The following is a 20,072-nucleotide window of genomic DNA, read 5'->3' on the forward strand; positions in this document are numbered from 1 at the left end:
AAAATTGCCTATTACTAACGGTTTACCTCCAAGCCACATGCCAGTTTTTCTATTTGGACTTGCTATCATCAGCAGCAATAATTCTTTAGAATAGCTTATGAATTTAGGGAGTTAAAATACCACACTGTGTGCGTGGCTGGTTTGAAGGAGGACGGATAGTGAGGGTGCTTTCTGGATCTCAAATATAAGTCATCAGGCTTCTGGCAGCTTCCGTTGTTTAATTCCATGTTATAAAGGTGGCATGATGGAATATGATTGGTTAAAATTCTCTATTTACTTCCTGGAGATATAGTACCTCTTTTAAAAGAAAAACTAGAGTCAGCTTGGTTATCTGTACAGGAAACATACCCGTATGCTGGGAAGATTTGCTTCGTGTTGTCATTACCAGCATCAGTTTTACAAAAGCAGCCTAACAAAAGGCTCCACGCATATAATACCAGCGAGACTAGAAACTATGACCAAAAAACACCCCGCCCCCCCAATCTGGTAAATGTATCAACCTACCTCTAACTTTCGATTTCACACACGCACTCTGATATAACTTATTGATACAATAAAAACAGAAGGGATGAGATCCAGTTAGAAATTTTCCTTGAGAGAAAACAAAACAAAACAAATGCATGTTCTTGGCAAAGCCCCAGCCATATCAGGAGGAAATTCAGCATCTTAGTTTCTCTCTGCGCTCTGGAGAAGCATATCCCTGTAAACCGAGCCACTGAGACCGGCCAAGGGCTCATGGCTGTTATCAAGGGCTAGATCTGGCGAATGATACAAAGAAAGGAGTTTCCTAACACACCAGGTTTTCTCAAGGCAACAAGACACCGAAATTAAACCTACTACTGCGTGCGTTTGCGGGCCTTTTTAGATAAAATTGGCAGTCGCATTAGATAAGGAATAGCTATTTAGGAGCTTTTGGAGGAGTGCGGTGGGGGGAGTCTTCGTGGCCTTCCTGTGACTGTTTTGGGGAGATGGTTAAGATATGACGGGAACATGTAAGAAATTATTGAAAAGAGTTATTTACCGGCGAGTTGCAGCCAACATTCTTCTCTCTCCAGGTTGTTTCCCGAGAGAAAATGATTAAACACACCCAGTGAAGTGAAATAGGTATTTCGCTCTTCTTCTGTTAGACCTCTCCCTAACTCACGCCCTTAGACTGACGCATTTTTAAAATCTCTAGAGAGACGTGGAGACTTGTCCTTACAATTATCAAACACCACCAGCTAACTGCACACGTTTGCTTAAAAACAAAGGGCAGGAAACCAGCAGAGAGAGGAACTGGACAGGCTATAATCGCTTTGCAAACTTTAAACTACTGGCCGATCACTTTGCACTTAGGCTTCGGGTTAGTGCACTTCCTAATTCTAAACTGCAAAGCAGACCTCGCGGGTCGGAAGGAGAGAGTAGTCCGCGGAGTCAGCTTGGTTTTACCTGTGCGCTTCCAACCTGATTTTCCGCTTAGGCAAGAAGCGCCCCTTTCCCCCCGCCCCACGTTTCTGGAGATCTGAGGTCAGGGGTAACGGGGTAGTGGGGTAGCAGCAGCGAACAATTCCTCTGGATCTATTCATCCCAGGACCGGTTCGTCTTCCCCTAGGCAGCTCCCAGCGCGCTATGCGCAGCCGGTTCGGGAACTCACCCGCCCCGGCAGCAAAGCCCGGCCAGGCCCGGAGCTGTGCGCCAAAGCGCGAAACCAAACGAGGCAAACGGCCTGTTCCAAGTCGCCCCTCTTCCTAAAACCCGGGAAGGACCTCGTCATCAGGAAGACCTACCCACCAGCCACTCGCCACCGGCGGCGGAAAAGTGAGCCCAGCGCGCAACACGGCCAGCCGGACTGCGGGGACCCCAGGAGCGCAGGGCAGAGGAGCAGCGCGACAGGAGGCGAGGGCGCTGGCGACACGGCAGAGAAGGAGCAAGGGAGGGGGCAGGAGAAGGAGGAGGAGAAGGAAGCCAAAAGCCAGAGCGGCCGGGCCGCCCGAGCATCGGGGGAGAGCGGCCTGAACCCCGAGCAACTCGCCTCGGGAGCCCTAATCCTCTCCGGCGGGCTCGCTGAGCGATCAGTGGCGCACGGCACCAGCGAGGCTGAAATATGATAATCAGAACAGCTGCGCCGCGCGCCCCGCAGCCAATGGGCGAGGCGCTCGCCTGACGTCCCCGCGCGCTGCGTCAGACCAATGGCGATGGAGCTGAGTTGGAGCAGAGAAGTTTGAGTAAGAGATAAGGAAGAGAGGTGCCCGATCCGCGCCGAGTCCGCCGCCGCCGCAGCGCCTCCGCTCCGCCAGCTCCGCCGGCTTAAATTGGACTCCCCGATCCGCGAGGGCGCGGCGCAGCCGGGCAGCGGCTCTCTCAGCCTTGGCAACCCTAGGGGCCACTGTTTCCCACTTAGCCACAGCTCCAGCATCCTCTCTGTGGGCTGTTCACCAACTGTACAACCACCATTTCACTGTGGACATTACTCCCTGTTACAGATATGGGAGACATGGGAGATCCACCAAAAAGTAAGAGGCGATTTTACCTTGTGGGGCTCGGTGTGCTGTTCTTGTGCGGGGGTCTCTCTCAGGCAAGGGTGCCAAGGGCTCTTCGGAGTTCGAGTCATTGCTTGGAGAGAGAGAGAGAGAGAGAAGGTGGCTTTTTCTTGTTGCCGCCACGCCTGCATGCTTGCTGTCGGTTCTGATCTTCGGGAAACTGATCGTACCTTGTGTTTGAATTCTCCTGCGTGCCCTCCAAAACCCTAGCCTTCTGGTGCTAAGCGGTGGTTTCCTCCTCGGGAATCCTGAGCTCTCCGAGAAGGTTATTCTGTTGCAAAGGTCTGCCTGCAAGTACAATACCCGGAGATGTGAATTAGCATTAGACTTGCAAAAGAGAACGAGTGACAACTGTATTGATGTCTGCTCTTGCTAACAATTTCCAGTCCTATGTGCTATTTAAGAGCGTGCTTCATGGAAAATATAGACATCCCTGCGTTCACTTAACGCTTCTAGTCAAAACCTTTTCTTTGACTTGACTTATCCATAATCTTTCCCAATGATTATGGCAAAGAGGGAGGAGGGAGGAAAAAGAAATACAAAATGAACGGGTTTGATTGCGTGCTAGGCTTACAAATGTAGACTATTCAAATCTACATTTTACATATATTCCACCTCCTTTTAAAAATGAGTCAGGGTTTTGATGGCACACTCCAATTACCATCCCAAAGTGCAATACTCTTAAAAAAAAAACTCCCGGAGTACGCCCTATAAGAGAACGACACTAAAAGTGTGTTTATCTCTGTAGGAAGTAAACGGTTAGTCAATCATGTATTTATTTTCATTTCAGAAAAACGTCTGATTTCCCTATGTGTTGGTTGCGGCAATCAAATTCACGATCAGTATATTCTGAGGGTTTCTCCGGATTTGGAATGGCATGCGGCATGTTTGAAATGTGCGGAGTGTAATCAGTATTTGGACGAGAGCTGTACGTGCTTTGTTAGAGATGGGAAAACCTACTGTAAAAGAGATTATATCAGGTACGCCATTTATACTGCTTCCTTAATTTTGTGAGATTTCCCTCTCTCTCCCCATTCGTTATTATTTCGTGTGGCTTTGTCCTTTGGTGAAGTTTGCCTTAATGGATTCCAGCGTGCAAAAGTTACCCTTGTAAGTGTAATATGTAAATTAACCTATGCTGTTCATTTTACTTTTTAGAGGGAAAAAAACCCCCGCGAAACTCGATAGTAGTTCCCATAAATTATGTGGCATTGAAGCTTGTATAATTGCTCTTGGAATTTGTGATGCTCAAATTATTTTCCTCTGTTACCCTCCCCCTTCCAAAACAAACAAAAAATTCAAGATGGAAAAGTTGGGGTTTCTAAGCTTAAAAAACAAAGGTTGGTTAGTGTTTATTGTATCATGCAATGTTTTTTCTTTTTTTATTTATTTTAATTAAGTATTTTATTAGTAACTTCCAGATTCTTCCGAGATGTCAATGCAATAGGTGAAATAGTTTGACCTAAGCATATTTAGAGATGTACTTTGAAAGAGCAAATAGAGATATTGCCCTTTTACTTTTAGGGTAAGGACTCCTGCCTGGAAAATTTAAAAACCAACACAAATATTCTCTGTAAAAAAGACCGGAAATTTAATCTTTTTAAATATTAACCCTTTGGTGACATCTGACTGTCTTCTTTCTTATCTTATCTGAGCTGATGAATTAGACAGAGCAGATCAAATTGCCCATCATCTGTCTACGAACAATTGGTATATTTAGATAATTGAACAGCTTCCTTTCTCACATTAAAATCTGGTAACTGATAAAATGAGCGAATTGCCCTTACTGTCAAGAATAAAACCACATAAGGAACTTTCTGAATTTTTTTCTTTCAATTTATTCTGCGTCTAAACTTCATGCTTTGCCAATCTCAAATTTTCTGACTTGTGTATACATATGTCAGAAACTTCATTTTCTGCCTTAGGAAGGAAGTAGAATTTCCAAAGAAAATATTATTGTTTTAAGAACAAAACAAAAGAGATAACACCTTCGTTATTATGTCGAATAATATCAAAATATTATATTTAAAAATAAGTTCTCCAGTGGCTGTTAACAAGTAATTAGCTCTGTAAGTCATAGAGTTTATCGAGCTTAGAACTTACCTTAAAGTTTAGCTGTGATTTAAGTATGCAGTTACAATATTTTCCTGCTCACTTAGTGTGCAGTGTTTTTTCTTATTTTAAAACCATGAAGTGGAGACTGTAATTTTAATAAAGCTGAACAGTGCAGAAAAAAAAAGTTTATTAATACTTTGATGGTGGGGGAGGAGAACAGGAGGAAAGAGGGGAAGTGGGGAGCTAGAGGAAGGGGGAGGGATTTTCCAAATTGTTTGGTCACAGGCAAGGTAAAGTCCTCATCCTATGAAGTGGAAGATCTCACATAGAGTAGGCGGAGGGAGGGAAAACTTTTCAATCTACCTTCTAACCTCTGACAAATGAGCCATTTTCAATTGTTTACTTGATTGGTTTGTGACCTGGAGATTCTGGAGAAGGAGAGCTCACTTCTCAACCCCAGCAGTAGCTTTACTCCTGTGGAGATAGTGATTTGCTCAATTGTATTCAGACCTGCTTGTGCCTAATTCTGGCTAAACGTTAGTGGAAGGAACCAATCTCTTTTACATTTTCTTCTCCACTCTTTCAACTGTGTGTGTGTGTGCGCGTGCAAGTGTGTGTGTCCCTTTGAAATCCTGTAGTTGTAAAAGCAGAACAGAGAGACCGTTTAGATTTCCGAATGCCTTTCCCCCCTTGGGGGAGCGAGGCTCCCCCTCTTACCCCCCCCCCCTTTGTGTAGGTCTTTTCCTCTCCTCCATTCCCTCTGTTTGTAGGAACGCTCCTGCTTTGGTTATTAGTGATAACGCGGAGAGGGGGCCAGGGCAGAGCCTCTAGATGAAACCTACAAGGATTGTCTCTTGGTAAAGAAAGATCATCAGTGAGGAAGACCTTAGGAGTGGGTCTTTTCATTTTTCTGTCCGGTCAAGGTTCTCAAACAAACTGAAATAAAGGTAGATGCTTCAGCAACTTGAAAAAGATGGAGGGAATCAAAGCAGATTTTTAAAATAATAGTAAAAGGAGGAAGGGAGAGGAAACTTTCTGTTAACATTGCTGCCTGAGGAAAAGATCTTTAGCTGGGGAAAAGTGCAGTGGGCTTGTGCAGAAAGGGCTCTGGAAACCCTCAGAGGTTTCATTTTGTTCTTCTGCCTGTGCATTTGTGTGTTTTCAAACCGAGTGGGGTGACAATCTCATTCCATAACCTCATTTTCTTTTGAAAGGAGGATTTGGGTTGCAGTTTTAGAGACGTTTCTAGCAGCAGAAATTGGGGGATAGGGAGGCGAAAATTTGGGGCCAGTGACTCCCGGAGTCCCCCTGGACCCCTTCCTGCCAAGAGCGGCAAGGGCCACCCTGGACTGGTCGCAGAGCAGCGGCCCAGGCTTCCAAGACGTCAAACATTTTTCGTTAGTTTGGACTGGGCGTTTTCAACTAAGAGGTACGGATCGAGACACAGAAGCTCATAGGAAAGGGAAATGGAGCGGGAAACGAGAGAAATCTAATCATTTCCACCCTCCCATTCCCAGATTGTCTGCGAATGCTGATTTCAGTGTCTCCGGGCGTTGTGGCCGAGGTTGCCAGCGACCTTGGGTCGGGGGCAGCGCCCGCCTGAAGTGACCCCCCTCTCTCTGTGCTTCCCTCCCGCCCCGGGCCCGGCTCCCGCGCAGGTTGTACGGGATCAAATGCGCCAAGTGCAGCATCGGCTTCAGCAAGAACGACTTCGTGATGCGCGCCCGCTCCAAGGTGTACCACATCGAGTGTTTCCGCTGCGTGGCCTGCAGCCGCCAGCTCATCCCCGGGGACGAGTTCGCGCTGCGGGAGGACGGGCTCTTCTGCCGCGCGGATCACGACGTGGTGGAGAGGGCCAGCCTGGGCGCCGGCGACCCGCTCAGCCCCCTGCACCCGGCGCGGCCGCTGCAAATGGCAGGTACTCCTGGGCGCGGAGGGAGGCCCTCCTCGGGGAGGCAGGCGCCAGGCGAGGCCAGCGCCTCCCCTGCCAGCGCGCCAGCGGCCGCAGCAACCCTGGGACCCTTGCGGCGGTTGCTGCGGTCGGAAACGGAGGGTTCTGGGTGCGGTTTGCACCGCGCTTCACTCTTTCGCAGCAAGGTTCAATGCCCTCACTGTCTCCCTTGACTCCCCCCAGCACAGCTACACGTCTGTGTGTCTAGATGTGGGTGCCCGTGAATGTACACCGCTTGGGCACACGTGTATGCACACGCCCAAACAGTACTTCCAGTTCCCCTTGGCCTCCAAAACGCGGCTTAACTGAAAACGGGCTTCAGCTCCCCGCCAGGTAGTCTGCCCGCCGCTGCCTAATTAAAGGGGTGGAGCTCTGGGCCCCTGGAGCTTCCTCCTTTAACCCAATGAAGGAAGCTTAGGTGGCCTCAAGTTATTCAGCCTCTCAATTCCTTTTCCCTTGCAAACTGCCCCCCACTCCAAAATATTTTAAAATTTTATTTGTATCCCTTTGTGAGAGAGTGGGCCTGAAAAGATACAGTTTTAATAATTGCAAGCCTTTGCACAGAGCCGTAATTTAAAACTGTCAACAAGCTTATCTGCAGTAATTGCCTTTTAAAAGGGAGCCTCCCTCTTTAAACCGTTCATTCTACTTGATTTGGTGAGAATTTCATCTTCGGGCCTGTTGCTGTGACACGAAATTGACCCCATAGGTGTTGACCTGACCCCCGGGGGTCCTGGAAAGTGCAGGATTTGTAACAAACAGATCTTGAGGGCCTTTGCCCCAGGAAGGAGAGTAGAAATAGAGCAAGGATGGCCAGGAGGTGGGCCACAGGTAAGAAGGCAGACAATGTTTCCAAACCTGCTTTCCGGTCTTGATAAATCTGCCCTGTGCATTTTTAAAGTGTCAATTCGCCCTGAGTTCTGGCTGTGAGAAAACTACAACTCTTCCTCCTCTGCTCTCTGGCAGCTCTAAGAATCCCGTCCTGGGGGATTTGTGACTTAGCTTGCAGGGGGGCAAAGCCAGAGGTGGCAACTTCTGTTAGGTGCAACCTGTGCTCTGCTGTGGGAAGCACAGAAGAGGCCGAAGTATTGGGAGGGAGTCAGGAGCCAGAACACTCCCCAGCTGTCTTTTCTCTAGAGGCCGGGCAGCTCTAAAGAGTTTCGGTTTTCCTTTTCTTGGGATCAGATCACATCAGGAACGTCCAGGTAGATTTAGTAGATCCAGGTAGACTAAGAAAGATCAAAGGCTGGAGAGATGGCCGAAATCCCGAATTTCTTTATCCCCTTGATACAACTGTACCCTGGGGACTGAAGTTCAAGCTCTCTGTCAGAATTCTCCTCAGCCTTTGCGCTGCCGGCATCCCGCTGGGGTAGTGTCTCTGGCTGTCACTGGGGTGTTCTGCGTTTCCTTCCCTAGTACCGCCTGTGAGTTGGGGGTGGGGGGGGGGTGGACTCGGTGTAACCTGGGCCCAGTCCGGGTACTAGAAAAGGCGAGGAGGGAGGAGAAAAAGGCAGAACGATGCCGCCCCTGCTGTGAGCAGGGGGACAGGCCCTGAGACGTGCGCCCCTTTGCTGACTCCCTGTTGACACGAGCAGGGGCGGAGGCTGCTTTCCGGGCCCGGATTACTGAGCATTGACCTCTGAGATTAGAGAGCGAGATTTTATTCTCCCTTTCGCGCCCCTTACCCCCACCTCTGCCGCCCCTGCTTTGTCTGTCGAGGCTGCAGAGAGCCGCCCATTGTCCGGGAGCGGCGCGGGCGGGCAGCCCGGCCCGCTCACGGCACCCCTTGCCCCGCAGCCGAGCCCATCTCCGCCCGGCAGCCGGCCCTGCGGCCCCACGTCCACAAGCAGCCAGAGAAGACCACCCGCGTGCGGACTGTGCTGAACGAGAAGCAGCTGCACACCTTGCGGACCTGCTACGCCGCCAACCCCCGGCCCGACGCGCTCATGAAGGAGCAACTGGTGGAGATGACCGGCCTCAGTCCCCGCGTGATCCGGGTCTGGTTTCAGAACAAGCGGTGCAAGGACAAGAAGCGGAGCATCATGATGAAGCAGCTCCAGCAGCAGCAGCCCAATGACAAAACTGTGAGTGGCCCTGGGGCCCGGGCAGGGGACGACAGGGGGAAGCCGAGGAGGCGTGCGTGCCGGCTGCCCAGGTGGGCCGGCGCCGTTTCCCTCCGGCTCCGGAGCAGGACCCGGCACTGGCGGCCCCTCCCCCTCCCCCCTGCCCCGGGGAGAGGCCCCCCCACCGGTGCCCGGCCCAGTGGCCACACCGCGGCCCGCGCTGCTCCGGGAGGCCCCAGCCCCCGGGGGTGGGCTCGTGCCCTTCAGCCTCGCCCCATCCCGGATCCGGAAGGGCCGTCGCCCCTTCCGTGGGCAGTGAGGCCTGGCGCTGGTTTTGCCAAAGTTCCGGTCATCAGTTCCTCAGGCAGCCCAGAGGAGGACGGGACCACTCCTTGGCTTCCTTTTTAATCCAGGGTCACCCCGGCGTCCCTGGTGCGCAGCCTGCAGCAGAGCCCCCAGGCGGGCGAAGTGCCCCAAGGTGACCCGTGAAAACAGGGCACCCTCTGCTCCAGGTCAAGCCCAGGTCTCCAGAGATGTCAGGCCCCTGGCACTATTACCCACTACCATCCCTGGCCCAGAGCGGCACCCAACTGGCAGGCCTCCTGGTTAAGTTAAACTAAAGAGTTTCTTTCTTGCCCCCCCGACAACCTGCTTTTTTTTTTTTTTTTTTTTTGTGCTTTTTACTGCTTAGGCCTTATATTTAAATGCCATAAAACCTGCTGTCATTAAATTTGGCAGACTCGCCAAGCCTGGGCCAGGGCACTTTCTAAGTTGGTTAGTGCATAATAGCACAATAGCGGCCAGACCCAAATGCTTGGGAGTCGGGGTTGGCTCCCGGAGAATTGCCTGCAGAAAATCTACCCCCAAATCTGACTAACAAACTGCCCAGAAAACCACCATGTCTAGAGGCTGAAGGGAGGCCTATCCTGCCTCAGCTTTCCACTGAGATGCTATGGCCTGGAAAGGCAGACGGGCGGAATTGGGATGAACAGTGGATTTAAGGGGAAAGAAGAAAGTCGAGACAGAATTTCGCTTAATAAGGTCCAAGCCGACCTAATAGTCCAGCCCACAGAAACAGAAGAACAAAACGTAATAACACAAAACTGAACCCTGGCTAATATCCATACGCGTAGCAGATTAACTGAGTCAATAAAGGCCACTATATAGATAAGATAATGCCAGGGTATATTTGCTTAGCCTGCACAGACAATGGAGGGAGGGAGTTTGCTCATTAACATGTTGGGTTTGGGGGGGACCTATTCACAGAATATCCAGGGGATGACAGGAACTCCCATGGTGGCCGCCAGTCCAGAGAGACACGACGGTGGCTTACAGGCAAACCCAGTGGAGGTGCAAAGTTACCAGCCGCCTTGGAAAGTACTGAGTGACTTCGCCTTGCAGAGTGACATAGATCAGCCGGCTTTTCAGCAACTGGTAAGTGTCAGCTCCCAGAGTGGGGAGGCTGAATCTCCAAAGAAAGGAGATTCTGGTTAAACTGTCACACAAGGGAAGATTCTGGGGGGGTTAGCGAGGAGGGTGCTGCCTGTCCCCAGGGTTGGGGAGAGACGAAGGGGGTGTGTTGGAGAGAGGAGGCAAGCACGCAAGGAAAACAAACCTCTCGTGAGTCTTTTCTGTGAGAGTTCATAGTTTGACCATATAGGTTGAATTTTCTATCAATCAGGCCTGTTCTGAGGGATTAACTTCAAGGTGCCTAACTAAATAGACACGCGTGGGAAGGTATCCTGGATTGCAGAATCATACATCTTCGACTTGTAGCGTCAGAAGGGACATTAGAGATCACCTTGGCATTTTGATCAGTAGCCAGTAAATTTACTCCCTTCTCAGCTCCTAGAGCATGGTATAGTTAAGGACCTAAATCAAGGTGATTGTAATAATAATCAGTGTTGTAATACATAATCAATGTTATTATCGATGGTCAGCAGGCACCTATCGTGCACTATTCAAATATATCAATAAAGAGTTCAGTTATTCAAAGATATGATTGATACTTTTTGTGACTATATCTCTTTCTGGGACTATATCTTAATCTAAAATGTAGGACTGCTTAAACATTTTTTTAGTGTATAAGTTCAAATATCATACACAGTCACATACTGTGGGGCATGTATAGCAAAAGGAACCTGAGTTCTACCAATCAGAGAGATAATAATGTGAAAACCGGTTTTAGTGTTAATATGTTCTACACATGCAGAGAAGAGAAAACTCAACTCACCTTTCACCTGGGTGAAGATAACTAAGATTATTAAGTATATATCTTTTGTGAGATGATATATGTACACATACGGTTTTTTTTCTTAAGTAGTAAACAGCCCTGTAGGATCTTGTTCTATAAAACAAGATCCATCCGAAAAACTTGTTCCTTTCTTTGAAAATAAAGCTTGAAGTGAGGTTAACTTTTTACCCTCACATTTACCTGGAGGGCATTTTCTTTCTTTGTGGCAACAGTTGGGTAATGGGCCACAGGCAGTGGTTAAAAGGGCTTGGCCCAGGTGTCTGTTTGCAAGTGGGCCAGTCTAGAGGAGGCAAATTTGAGAAGTCCCTTGGCCTCACAGTGGGAAAGTTCAATAAGATAGCAAGGAAGGCAGACCCTGGAATTAGGAAAAAGAACTCATTTTTACTGTCAGGCTAATCTTACCAGTTATTTGGATCATAGAAGGCGGGTAAGGGGAGGGTTCAGGCCAGCCAAGTGTTTGCACCTCCTGAAACTTTAGTGTCAGCTGAGAGCAGTGGAAGGGAAGCCGAGGATGGGGAGGTGTTGGGAGCAGAGTGGAGAAGAAGGTTTACAACAGCAACACAATACTTTCGGCTTAAGAGAAGGAGCCAGATATTTATAGTGTGGATAACATTATAATATATGGGTCTCCTCTCGGAAGGAAGAGCCTGATTGAAAGAGAGAAAGAGGCCAAAAGGCAGCAGGACCAACAACAAGGAAGAAAGGCCACGCTGTGGACCCTCTGAGGAGTTAATCATTGTTCTGTGGAGTCTCCTCTGAATCCCCCGTCACACGATCTGAGCGGCGTGTTATGGATTTTCCAACTCAAGAAGAGAGGCTTTGATGCCTAGAGACTGAGAACTCGCCTGCTCCCAGGGCAACACGTAGCCGGCAGGATAATTTTATTTCGAGCATGCATGGTAGAGTTGCGATGCCATTTTACAGTGGGAAACACATTTGTTCTTAAATAATTCAATGCAACATAATGTTGGGAATTCAGTTTCAGTTAAAACAGAGATCTCTTGGAAGATGGGAAAGCGAGAGGATTTCTTCCCAAGTTCTTTTCCTTGTAGGCTTTCTTTAAGTCTGTTAAAATTCAATTATATATGCGGATATCTCTATCTATATATCTGTCTCTGCACACAGACACACACACACACACACAGAGGACAAGTTTATAATCCTTTTGTGAATACGATCACAGCCTCCTTTATTCATTTCTTAACCTTCTATGCAGGTCAATTTTTCAGAAGGAGGACCGGGCTCTAATTCCACTGGCAGTGAAGTAGCGTCGATGTCCTCTCAGCTCCCAGATACACCTAACAGCATGGTAGCCAGTCCCATTGAGGCATGAGGAACATTCATTCAGACGTATTTTTTTCCCTGTTGGAGAAAGTGGGAAATTATAATGTTGAACTCCGAAACAAAAGTATTTAACGACCCAGTCAATAAAAACTGAATCAAGAAATGAATGCTCCATGAAACGCACGAAGTCTGTTTTAATGACAAGGTGATATGGTAGCAACACTGTGAAGACAATCATGGGATTTTACTAGAATTAAAACAACAAACAAAACCCAAACCCAACATAATGCTATCCAATGACCTTAGGAGTACTGAAAAAAAAAAAAAAAGACGTTTTTAAAACGTAGAGGATTTATATTCAAGGATCTCAAAAAAAGCATTTTCGTTTCACTGCACATCTAGAGAAAAGCAGAAATAGAGATTTTCTAGTCCATCTTTTTCTGAATGGTGCTGTTTCTATATTGGTCATTGCCTTGCCACACAGGAGCTCCAGCAAATGAGCGGGAAGAGAAACTGGCCTCTTTGGCTGAAAGAGTCCTTTCAGGAAGGTGGAGCTGCGTTGGTTTGCAATGTTTTTAGTTGACTTTAACAAGGGGTTAATTGAAATCCTGGGTCTCTAGCATGTCCTGTAGCTGATTTCTTTTTTCCTTTTGCCCCTCCCCATCTTTTTTTTTTTGAGATCCATCCTCTATCAAGAAGTCTGAAGCGACTTTAAAGGTTTTTGAATTCAGATTTAAAAACCAACTTATAAAGCATTGCAACAAGGTTACCTCTATTTTGCCACAAGCGTCTCGGGATTGTGTTTGACTTGTGTCTGTCCAAGAACTTTTCCCCCAAAGATGTGTATAGTTATTGGTTAAAATGACTGTTTTCGCTCTCTCTGGAAATAAAGAGGAAAAAAAGGAAACTTTTTTTTTTGTTTGCTCTTGCATTGCAAAAATTATAAAGTAATTTATTATTTATTGTCGGAAGACTTGCCACTTTTCATGTCATTTGACATTATTTTTTGTTTGCTGAAGTAAAAAAAAAGATAAAGGTTGTACCGTGGTCTTTGAATTATATGTCTAATTCTATGTGTTTTGTCTTTTTTCTTAAATATTATGTGAAATCAAAGCGCCATATGTAGAATTATATCTTCAGGACTATTTCACCAATAAATGTTTGGCATAGATAAATAAATAAACACAATGATCCAGGGTCCCTCTTTTATATGTTTACAAGTTAAGTCATTAAAATGTCTGAAATTAAGGACTGCATGTGAATCGGGGTAAACTGACATATAATAGGTATGATATTTTATTGCAGATAGTTAAGGTTGAAATTGCAAGTTTGCATTTCAATAGTTGGATCAAAACTGGTTGGAAGCCTTTAGCTCTCAGCTGTGATAATGTTACTGGTTTTTTGAAAATGAGATGCTTTCCTCTGTCCTGTTTCCCACCTTTCTTTCCTCCTGTCTCTTTTCTTGCCCTACCCTCCATCCCACCCCACCCCATCCCACCCAAAATAGGAAGAGGGTCCTGCTTAAAATGGATTTTGATCCTGAGTCACTATTTTTATCTTCTTAGAGTGCTTTATACCAAAGTCTTCTGCTTAGGGTCGTTGAAATGACCCATATTTCAAGTATAAGCTCTCGCTAAAAGAGAGGCTTTCTGCCTAGCCAGTGAAGTATGACCATTATTTACCAGTGGCGGCTGTCAGCCGTTTGAGAAATGCTGCTTTATTTGCGCAGGAAGACCAGACGGAGAGAGGGGAGTTTTCTCACCAGTTCCCAGACCAGTCAGTGGGTGTCTTTTCTTGCCTCTCCTGCCCCACCGTCTCCAACTTGTTTCCTACCCCCCCTCCCCTTCTCTCTTTCTCTCTTAACTCCGACCCCCAAAACCTTACGAGGGTGATTGGTTAGGGCGGAGGGGGGCGGCGGGGACTAGATGGGGAACCGCCTTCTAGGGGCAGGGGTCCGGGTTGCGTGCGGTCGGAGTTTCGTGGACGTGCGCTCTTAACACCTTGCCCGCTGGCATTTAGCAGCGGCTCCTGGGCCAGAGCCAGAACCCAGGGAAGGAGAAATGGTCCTGTTCGAAATCAGGCTTCTCGGTTCGTTTGTGGGTGTAGAGTGAGGATTTGGGGCTCCATCCTGTCTCCTCTCCTCCCCTCCCCCCTCCCCCCATGATACTTTGGCTCTCTACAAACTGAATGCATTTGTACGCGCGAGTGTAATGCCTTTTTAAACATCTGACAACTCGTAATAAATACGAAAGCTAACGTACCCTAATGGTGTGTCTCGTGGCGTGCGCCCCTTAGGACCCCTGACGGCGAGCGGGGCAGAGGCCGGGCTGGAGCCCCGGGAGCCCCGCGTCTCCCCAGCTCTCCAGTCGCTTTCACCCTCTCCAAACCTGCCGCAAGTCGGGAAACGAGCCTCAATTAGGCTTTTGTTTGGCTTTGTCCTACATAAGGGGTTAATTACAGGCTCTAACGTGGTGGGGGCAGAGAGAAAACAAACTTTGCATTGAAAATGTTACAGTGCATTAGACATGCCCGTTGATTACTTTGATTGTTGTGTCTAATTCTTGACAGAGGGGTAATAATTTGGCCGGCAGTAATAATGGCTTGTAGTCATCTGTTGAGAAAAACAAGAGTTATGTCTTATCTCACACGGATCTTCTCCAAGAAAGGCCTTTTTTCTTTTTCTTCTTCTTCTTCTTCTCCTTCTTCTTCTTCTTTTTTTTCTTTTCTGTCCCGTCTCTCTCCTCTAATCTCTTGCACCAGACTTGACTTTTCCAGATTCCCATTCACTGTTTCTATTCGCCTGTCTTTGATTTCCCTTTTTGCTCACCGTCATACCTGAGACGACTAACTAATAAGTGCAAGGATGGCAGGTACAACATGAATACTGGTGTCAGGAATGCAGAGTTACTGATAGCCCAAGCCCTGGTTTGAAAACCATTAAGTTCCATTTCCCAACCATAGCCTTTAGTTGACACTTTTGAAAACATTAGGACTTGGAAAAAAACTTTATTTAGGGTTTGAATGCAATAGAGGTACTTAAGTGAGGCACACACCTTTGTGATGGTTTTTCATGCTGACATTTATTTCTGAGATTAGGTTTGTGTGTGGGGAGATAATGTTTTACATATATAGATGTCAGTCTGTTCTGAAGTCCACAGCTCGAATTTAAGTACAGTAATTTGGGAGGGAAGTGTTGAATGATTTGGTTTCACTTGCTAGATTCAAGATATATGTTGCCTGATGGCTGAGAATGGATTGATGGGTCGATAGCATTCCAGTTCTTGTATTATTCATATGAAAGGTGTGTTCCCTTCTAGACTCCTCAGCATGTGCTCTACAATGTGTAGCTGAAATGTCTTCTTGTTTGCAAACCATCTTTTGCACATAACTCTCCTTTTCCCTGCACACCTCTGGAGACCGAATTTTGAGCGGTGCTCTTCTAATGAAATTCCTCCTGTTTGCCATTATCTTTGATCCTCCCTCCCCTTATTACTCTGAATTCTTCCTTCTGGACATTATGACTCATTTCCTCCAGCTTCTGCAAGCTAAAATTTAATGCAACTAAAAACATCCAGGACGCTCTCCTTAAATCAGGGAATCTATATCAACATCTATACTCCTAAAAAGACAGGATTTTTTTCTCCCTGTTGTTCAGAGCAATAACCCTCTGTATCAGTTTACTGTCTCTGTCTTTTCCTTTCATCAAATGGACCTGGCTTTTCTTACCATTAAAAAAAAAAAAAGGTCCTTTCTAAGTTAGAATCATATTTGAAGAGATTTTTTTTCTTCATTGAAATAACATTTCTGGTTATTTGAGATTCTGTGTGGGTGTGTCTACCCACTTCCCAATTCACAACTTTTTTGGAATTCAAGATTAAAAAGATGATTTTGTGTTGCTCTGCGGCTCTTCACCCTGATCAAGTTGTTAAACCTATCTATTGACCCCCTTTTTGCTCTATCTTATCCTTTTGGCTAAAAGCCAGAAAGACACAATGTGCTTTTGAGGTACCTCAAAGTACTTGGCATTTTTCTAGCACCTTGAATTTTTAAGCCATAAGATCGATCTCATTGAAATATCTCTTATAAGCCCCATGTGGATTTACTTAGCCTTTTCCTTTTTCTTAAAAAAGAAGAAAGAGGAAAAAAAAGTAAAAACTAGGTCCATACCACCAGAAGAGCTAAGTTTGGATGGAACCCAGCCAGTTTGAGTTTAATCTCCCCTCTAATACAAGTAAACTAAGCAGAAAGTACTTGTTTTCTTATCTGTAAAGTTCAGTTTAGTCAACTTTTGTAAAGGAGATTTATAATCCAAATTATGCTTGGGTTCTATTCATTAAGGGCTGTTTACTTCCTCGCTGCTAATCAACAATTAAAGATTATGTCACAACAAGGCAAGTCAAATTTTCTTTGGGGGCTCTGGGAGAAAGGGGGAGGGGATTATTTTTGTGCCTTTATTTTAAAAGTGTTACTTTCAAAAAATGGCTGCAAATCTTGAATTCTCATTAATTATTTAAAATAAAAACAATTAACTTGTACAGTGTGAGTGGGTATTTTTAAACTAAAGTGTAAGTAGTTAATTCGGGGCGCTGGCAGCCGATTCTGTTTACTGATCTTTTCTGATTGTTGTTTTCTTGATAACCGAGCAAGCCACTGAATGGCTGGTTGAGCCCAGGCGCCACAAACATAAACTTCACAGCTTACAATGTCCCAAGTCGTGATGGAGGATCTCTCCACACCTCCCGGAGACTTCTGAAGTGTAGACAGAGAAGTTGGTTCACAGGGAGCGAAGGAGGGGGAGGGGCAGGAGGGAAGGCTGCTGAGTGTTTGCTGTGAGCATTGTTACTATCACATCCTTTAATTTTTATGGCGCTTAAGCTGTTGGCTCCGAGAAGCCAGTTTCTATGCCTTGGAGAAGCCAGCCTCTCCCGGAGCCGCACTTCATAGTACTTCATTCTTTTTAGTTTTTTAACATTTATTTTGCAAATCTTCCTGCTTAATTATGCCTCTGAAAAAGCGCTCAGCAATGATAAGCAAAGCGTTCTAAAAAGAAAACCATTTTTTTCTCCAAAAGAGGACGCCTAAGATTAGGGGGGAAAGTTGGGGGTAAGATTGCTTTTCACCAGATGGGAAGAAAGGCACCTTGACCTGAGCTTTACGAGAGCCCTACGGGGAGATTCCGCTCAGCCCTCTCCACGCCTTGGACCCTCTTTCCCTTCCACTGAGCAAAAGTTCGTGCTCATTTCAGGGTGATGTTATTTGTGGATTTGATTGGGTTGGCAACTTATTTTTCCAGTCTTCCTAGTGGTCTCCCCTCTAAAGCGTTTCCCATGTCCAGTGGGCAGGGCAGAGCCGGGCTGCACTCGGGTTTGGGGTGGGTGGGTGCTAGGAATGGGGGACCCGACACCGGTCTAACCAGCCCCATGACTCCCGCAGGCAAGTCAGCCCTTGATCCCTTAAAGCAGGGACAATCGTGGTCCGGGAGAGGAAAAAAGGGTGTTGCTGGGCCCTTCTCTTTCAGGGGTTGATCAGGTTGGCAGATCTGGAGGGCTAATCCAAACAAGGCGCTTGACTTGTGAGGTCGCGAGTCTAGACAGAGCTGGTGGCTCGGCGGCTCCTTATCTTTCCCTGGAATCAGCCGAAGAGGCGCTCCCCGGCCCACTGCGCTCGGCTCGCCCCGGCCGGAGCCACAGCGCGGCGCAGACGGCACAACAAACACGGCACCTGAGGCTTTACAGCTCGCTTTATTGTTTAATGGGGAGGGCCGCAAAGCAGTCATTTGTTTTCTCGGCCCCGAGCCGGGCCGTTCTGCGTGGCGGTGGGCCTCGGACACCGGGTGGGACGCGCGCCAGCCCAGCCGTCCGCTCGGTCCCCGCGGGCCACCGCGCGCGGCCATCCGGTCCCGTGCCGCCCCCGCGCAGCCCCTGGGCAGGGCTCGCCGGAGACCCCAGCGCGGCGCGCATCTTTATCCGCGCCTCGGAGGCCGAGGGGGTGGCGGGCTGTAGGAGAAAGCTCAGCGCGAGGTGTCCTAGACTAATCCAGTATCTCCTCTTGCTGCCTGGAAATGACAGGTCTGCGCTATACCACTTACGGTCTGCGGGGTCAGTGGGCTCTGACTCAAGGGCAATCAATAAAAACATTTAGTTCAGTAATAAGCTTCTCCCCCCTTCGCCCCCCACCGTGTACCGAGAAAGATGCGTCACCATCTTAGAGTGTCCCTGAGCGGCGGAGCGCCCTTTCTTTCCCAGCAAGCACAAGAAGTGGCGTCACTTTCTTGTGTTTTCGTGACCAGTTCACTGGGCAAACCGTGGACGCCTGCCTTGATCCTCCAGCTGGCTTCCACCACAGAGAGGCTGGCACTACCATCCACTTGGGAGCGAGGGGACCATTGGGACAGAGCTTGCAGTGCCCTTTTTGGAATGACGAATAACCCAGCTTGGGGATTTATAACCAAGGATTTTGTGGCTTGCATTTCAAATTAATTGAGTAGCATTCAGTTAATTATAATTTTGGTCCTTCCCTGTGGGGTTTTTCTCTTGTTTCAAAAAGAAGGGAGAGTTTCTAGTTACATCTTGTTACTATTCTTCTAGTTTGCAAACAATCTATGTGTGTATGTGTGTGTGTCTTTGGCTGCCTCTGTTTGAAAACTAAGCATCAGTGGAGGTCAGAAAATTTGGTTATTTGCTTCATGTGATGGTAATACAGACAACACCATCTCCCAGCTTTGGAGGTATATGAATTCACATCATGTTCTTCCTTGCCTGGTCCCAGTCTCACAAACGTGTCAAATGAAAAAAGACAAAACCCAAGTTTCGTGAAATCAAAGAATTTCTGTAGGGAGCTTAAAATTTTTTTTTTTCTTTCTCCAGAAAATAATCCTTAACTGTAACTCAGGCATTGACTTTCCTTTTTCTCATGGGTAAGAGTTGCTGTTTATTTTGACCTGTCACAAATACAATGTGTTGTTTGAAACTTGTTAAACTTAGCAGGTATATGGAGATAATACTAGACAGGCCACTGAATATGATAAGGTAAAATATGGTGGGAATGAACTTTTAGGGGCTATGAAGGATTTTACTTTTTCCCAATAGCTTTTTAATTAATTTCTTCAAAATGTTACATCTATTTTTTTTCCACAGTTCTGTAATATCATACTGTAAACAGTTGTTCAGAGCACAGTAAAGACATGACTGGCAAAATGCTACTTGTGCAGATTCTGGTCTGCAGTTATTTTGATAATTTAGATTACTTATAGTCTCAATTAGTTTTAAATAAGTTTTCTTTACCATTAATAAAAAAATGCCCACACTTAATTAGGATCATGTTTTGCCTTAAAATTTTCAATAATTTATTAGATCAAATATTACTTTGTTTTTATTATATACAGGAGGTTTACTTTAAAAATAGGTTTAGCAAAGGAAAAAGAATATCTGACTTCGGGGGAGAACTAGCAGGAAATAGAAAAAAGAAGTTTTATTTGGGAAGAGAGCATATATACTTTGAAACAGTATATTTTAAGCAATAAATGGGAAAGTGCTTGTGGGCTAAATAGTTAAAATCTCATTTTAAACTCACAGACTATAAATTATAGTTATTTAAAATTTTGTCCAAGAGTTTTTGTTGTGGGATATAAGTTCTCAAGAAGAAATACTTGAAATAAAAATAGCCTGGCAACCTAAATAACATTTAAGATTTAATTCATGAAACAAAATGAGTGATTTTATTTGTAAAATACAGTAATTTTCTTCCACTAACAATGAATGCTGATGTCTAAAATGATTAAGTGCGGAAAATACATTATTGTCAGTTTCTGGAGAATGAAACTGATTATCAGTTTCTGGAGAATAAAAATGCTGAATAAATTCTGAAATCATTTACTTTCTTCAGTAATGTATGGAAATATTTTAGAGATCACTACTTAGAATTTCATTTTTGTATCAAAGTACATT

At 46.3% G+C, this 20,072-nt stretch overlaps 2 protein-coding genes and 1 long non-coding RNA gene across 4 annotated transcripts in view; 2 read left to right on the forward strand and 1 right to left on the reverse strand.

Annotated features, from left to right (window-relative positions):
• Positions 1–20,072, forward strand: part of LOC309624471 — a 614,280-nt gene that overhangs the window by 191,613 nt on the left and 402,595 nt on the right. The gene's annotated exons all lie outside the window — the stretch shown is intronic.
• LOC309624659 (uncharacterized protein) lies at positions 275–2,395 on the reverse strand (the record flags this gene model as incomplete). Its single annotated transcript, XM_082382981.1, has 2 exons — positions 275–295; positions 505–2,395. The coding sequence occupies one exon, from the start codon at positions 2,393–2,395 to the stop codon at positions 1,763–1,765; it is 633 nt and encodes a 210-aa protein (XP_082239107.1). The 3' UTR covers positions 275–295; positions 505–1,762.
• On the forward strand, positions 2,237–14,386 carry ISL1 (ISL LIM homeobox 1). Of its 2 annotated transcripts, none has more exons than XM_082382980.1 (6): positions 2,237–2,492; positions 3,310–3,499; positions 6,233–6,492; positions 8,323–8,609; positions 9,855–10,022; positions 11,483–14,386. In XM_082382980.1, the coding sequence occupies exons 1-6, from the start codon at positions 2,465–2,467 to the stop codon at positions 11,495–11,497; spliced, it is 948 nt and encodes a 315-aa protein (XP_082239106.1). In that variant the 5' UTR covers positions 2,237–2,464; the 3' UTR covers positions 11,498–14,386. The 2 variants fall into 2 exon arrangements, with proteins under 2 accessions (XP_082239106.1, XP_082239105.1); XM_082382979.1 differs by having other exon boundaries at positions 2,247–2,492; positions 12,059–14,386.

This window comes from Balaenoptera borealis, assembly GCF_965194805.1.
Source record: "Balaenoptera borealis genome assembly, chromosome: 2".
Taxonomy (NCBI): Eukaryota; Metazoa; Chordata; class Mammalia; order Artiodactyla; family Balaenopteridae; genus Balaenoptera; species Balaenoptera borealis.

Bases quoted from the DNA above. Each gene is read 5' to 3' on its own strand.
- ISL1 (XM_082382979.1), top strand. From the start codon at position 2,465: ATGGGAGACATGGGAGATCCACCAAAAA. The intron at 2,493-3,309 runs GTAAGAGGCGAT...TTTTCATTTCAG, and splicing joins CATGGGAGATCCACCAAAAA to AAAAACGTCTGATTTCCCTA. The intron at 6,493-8,322 runs GTACTCCTGGGC...CTTGCCCCGCAG, and splicing joins GCGGCCGCTGCAAATGGCAG to CCGAGCCCATCTCCGCCCGG.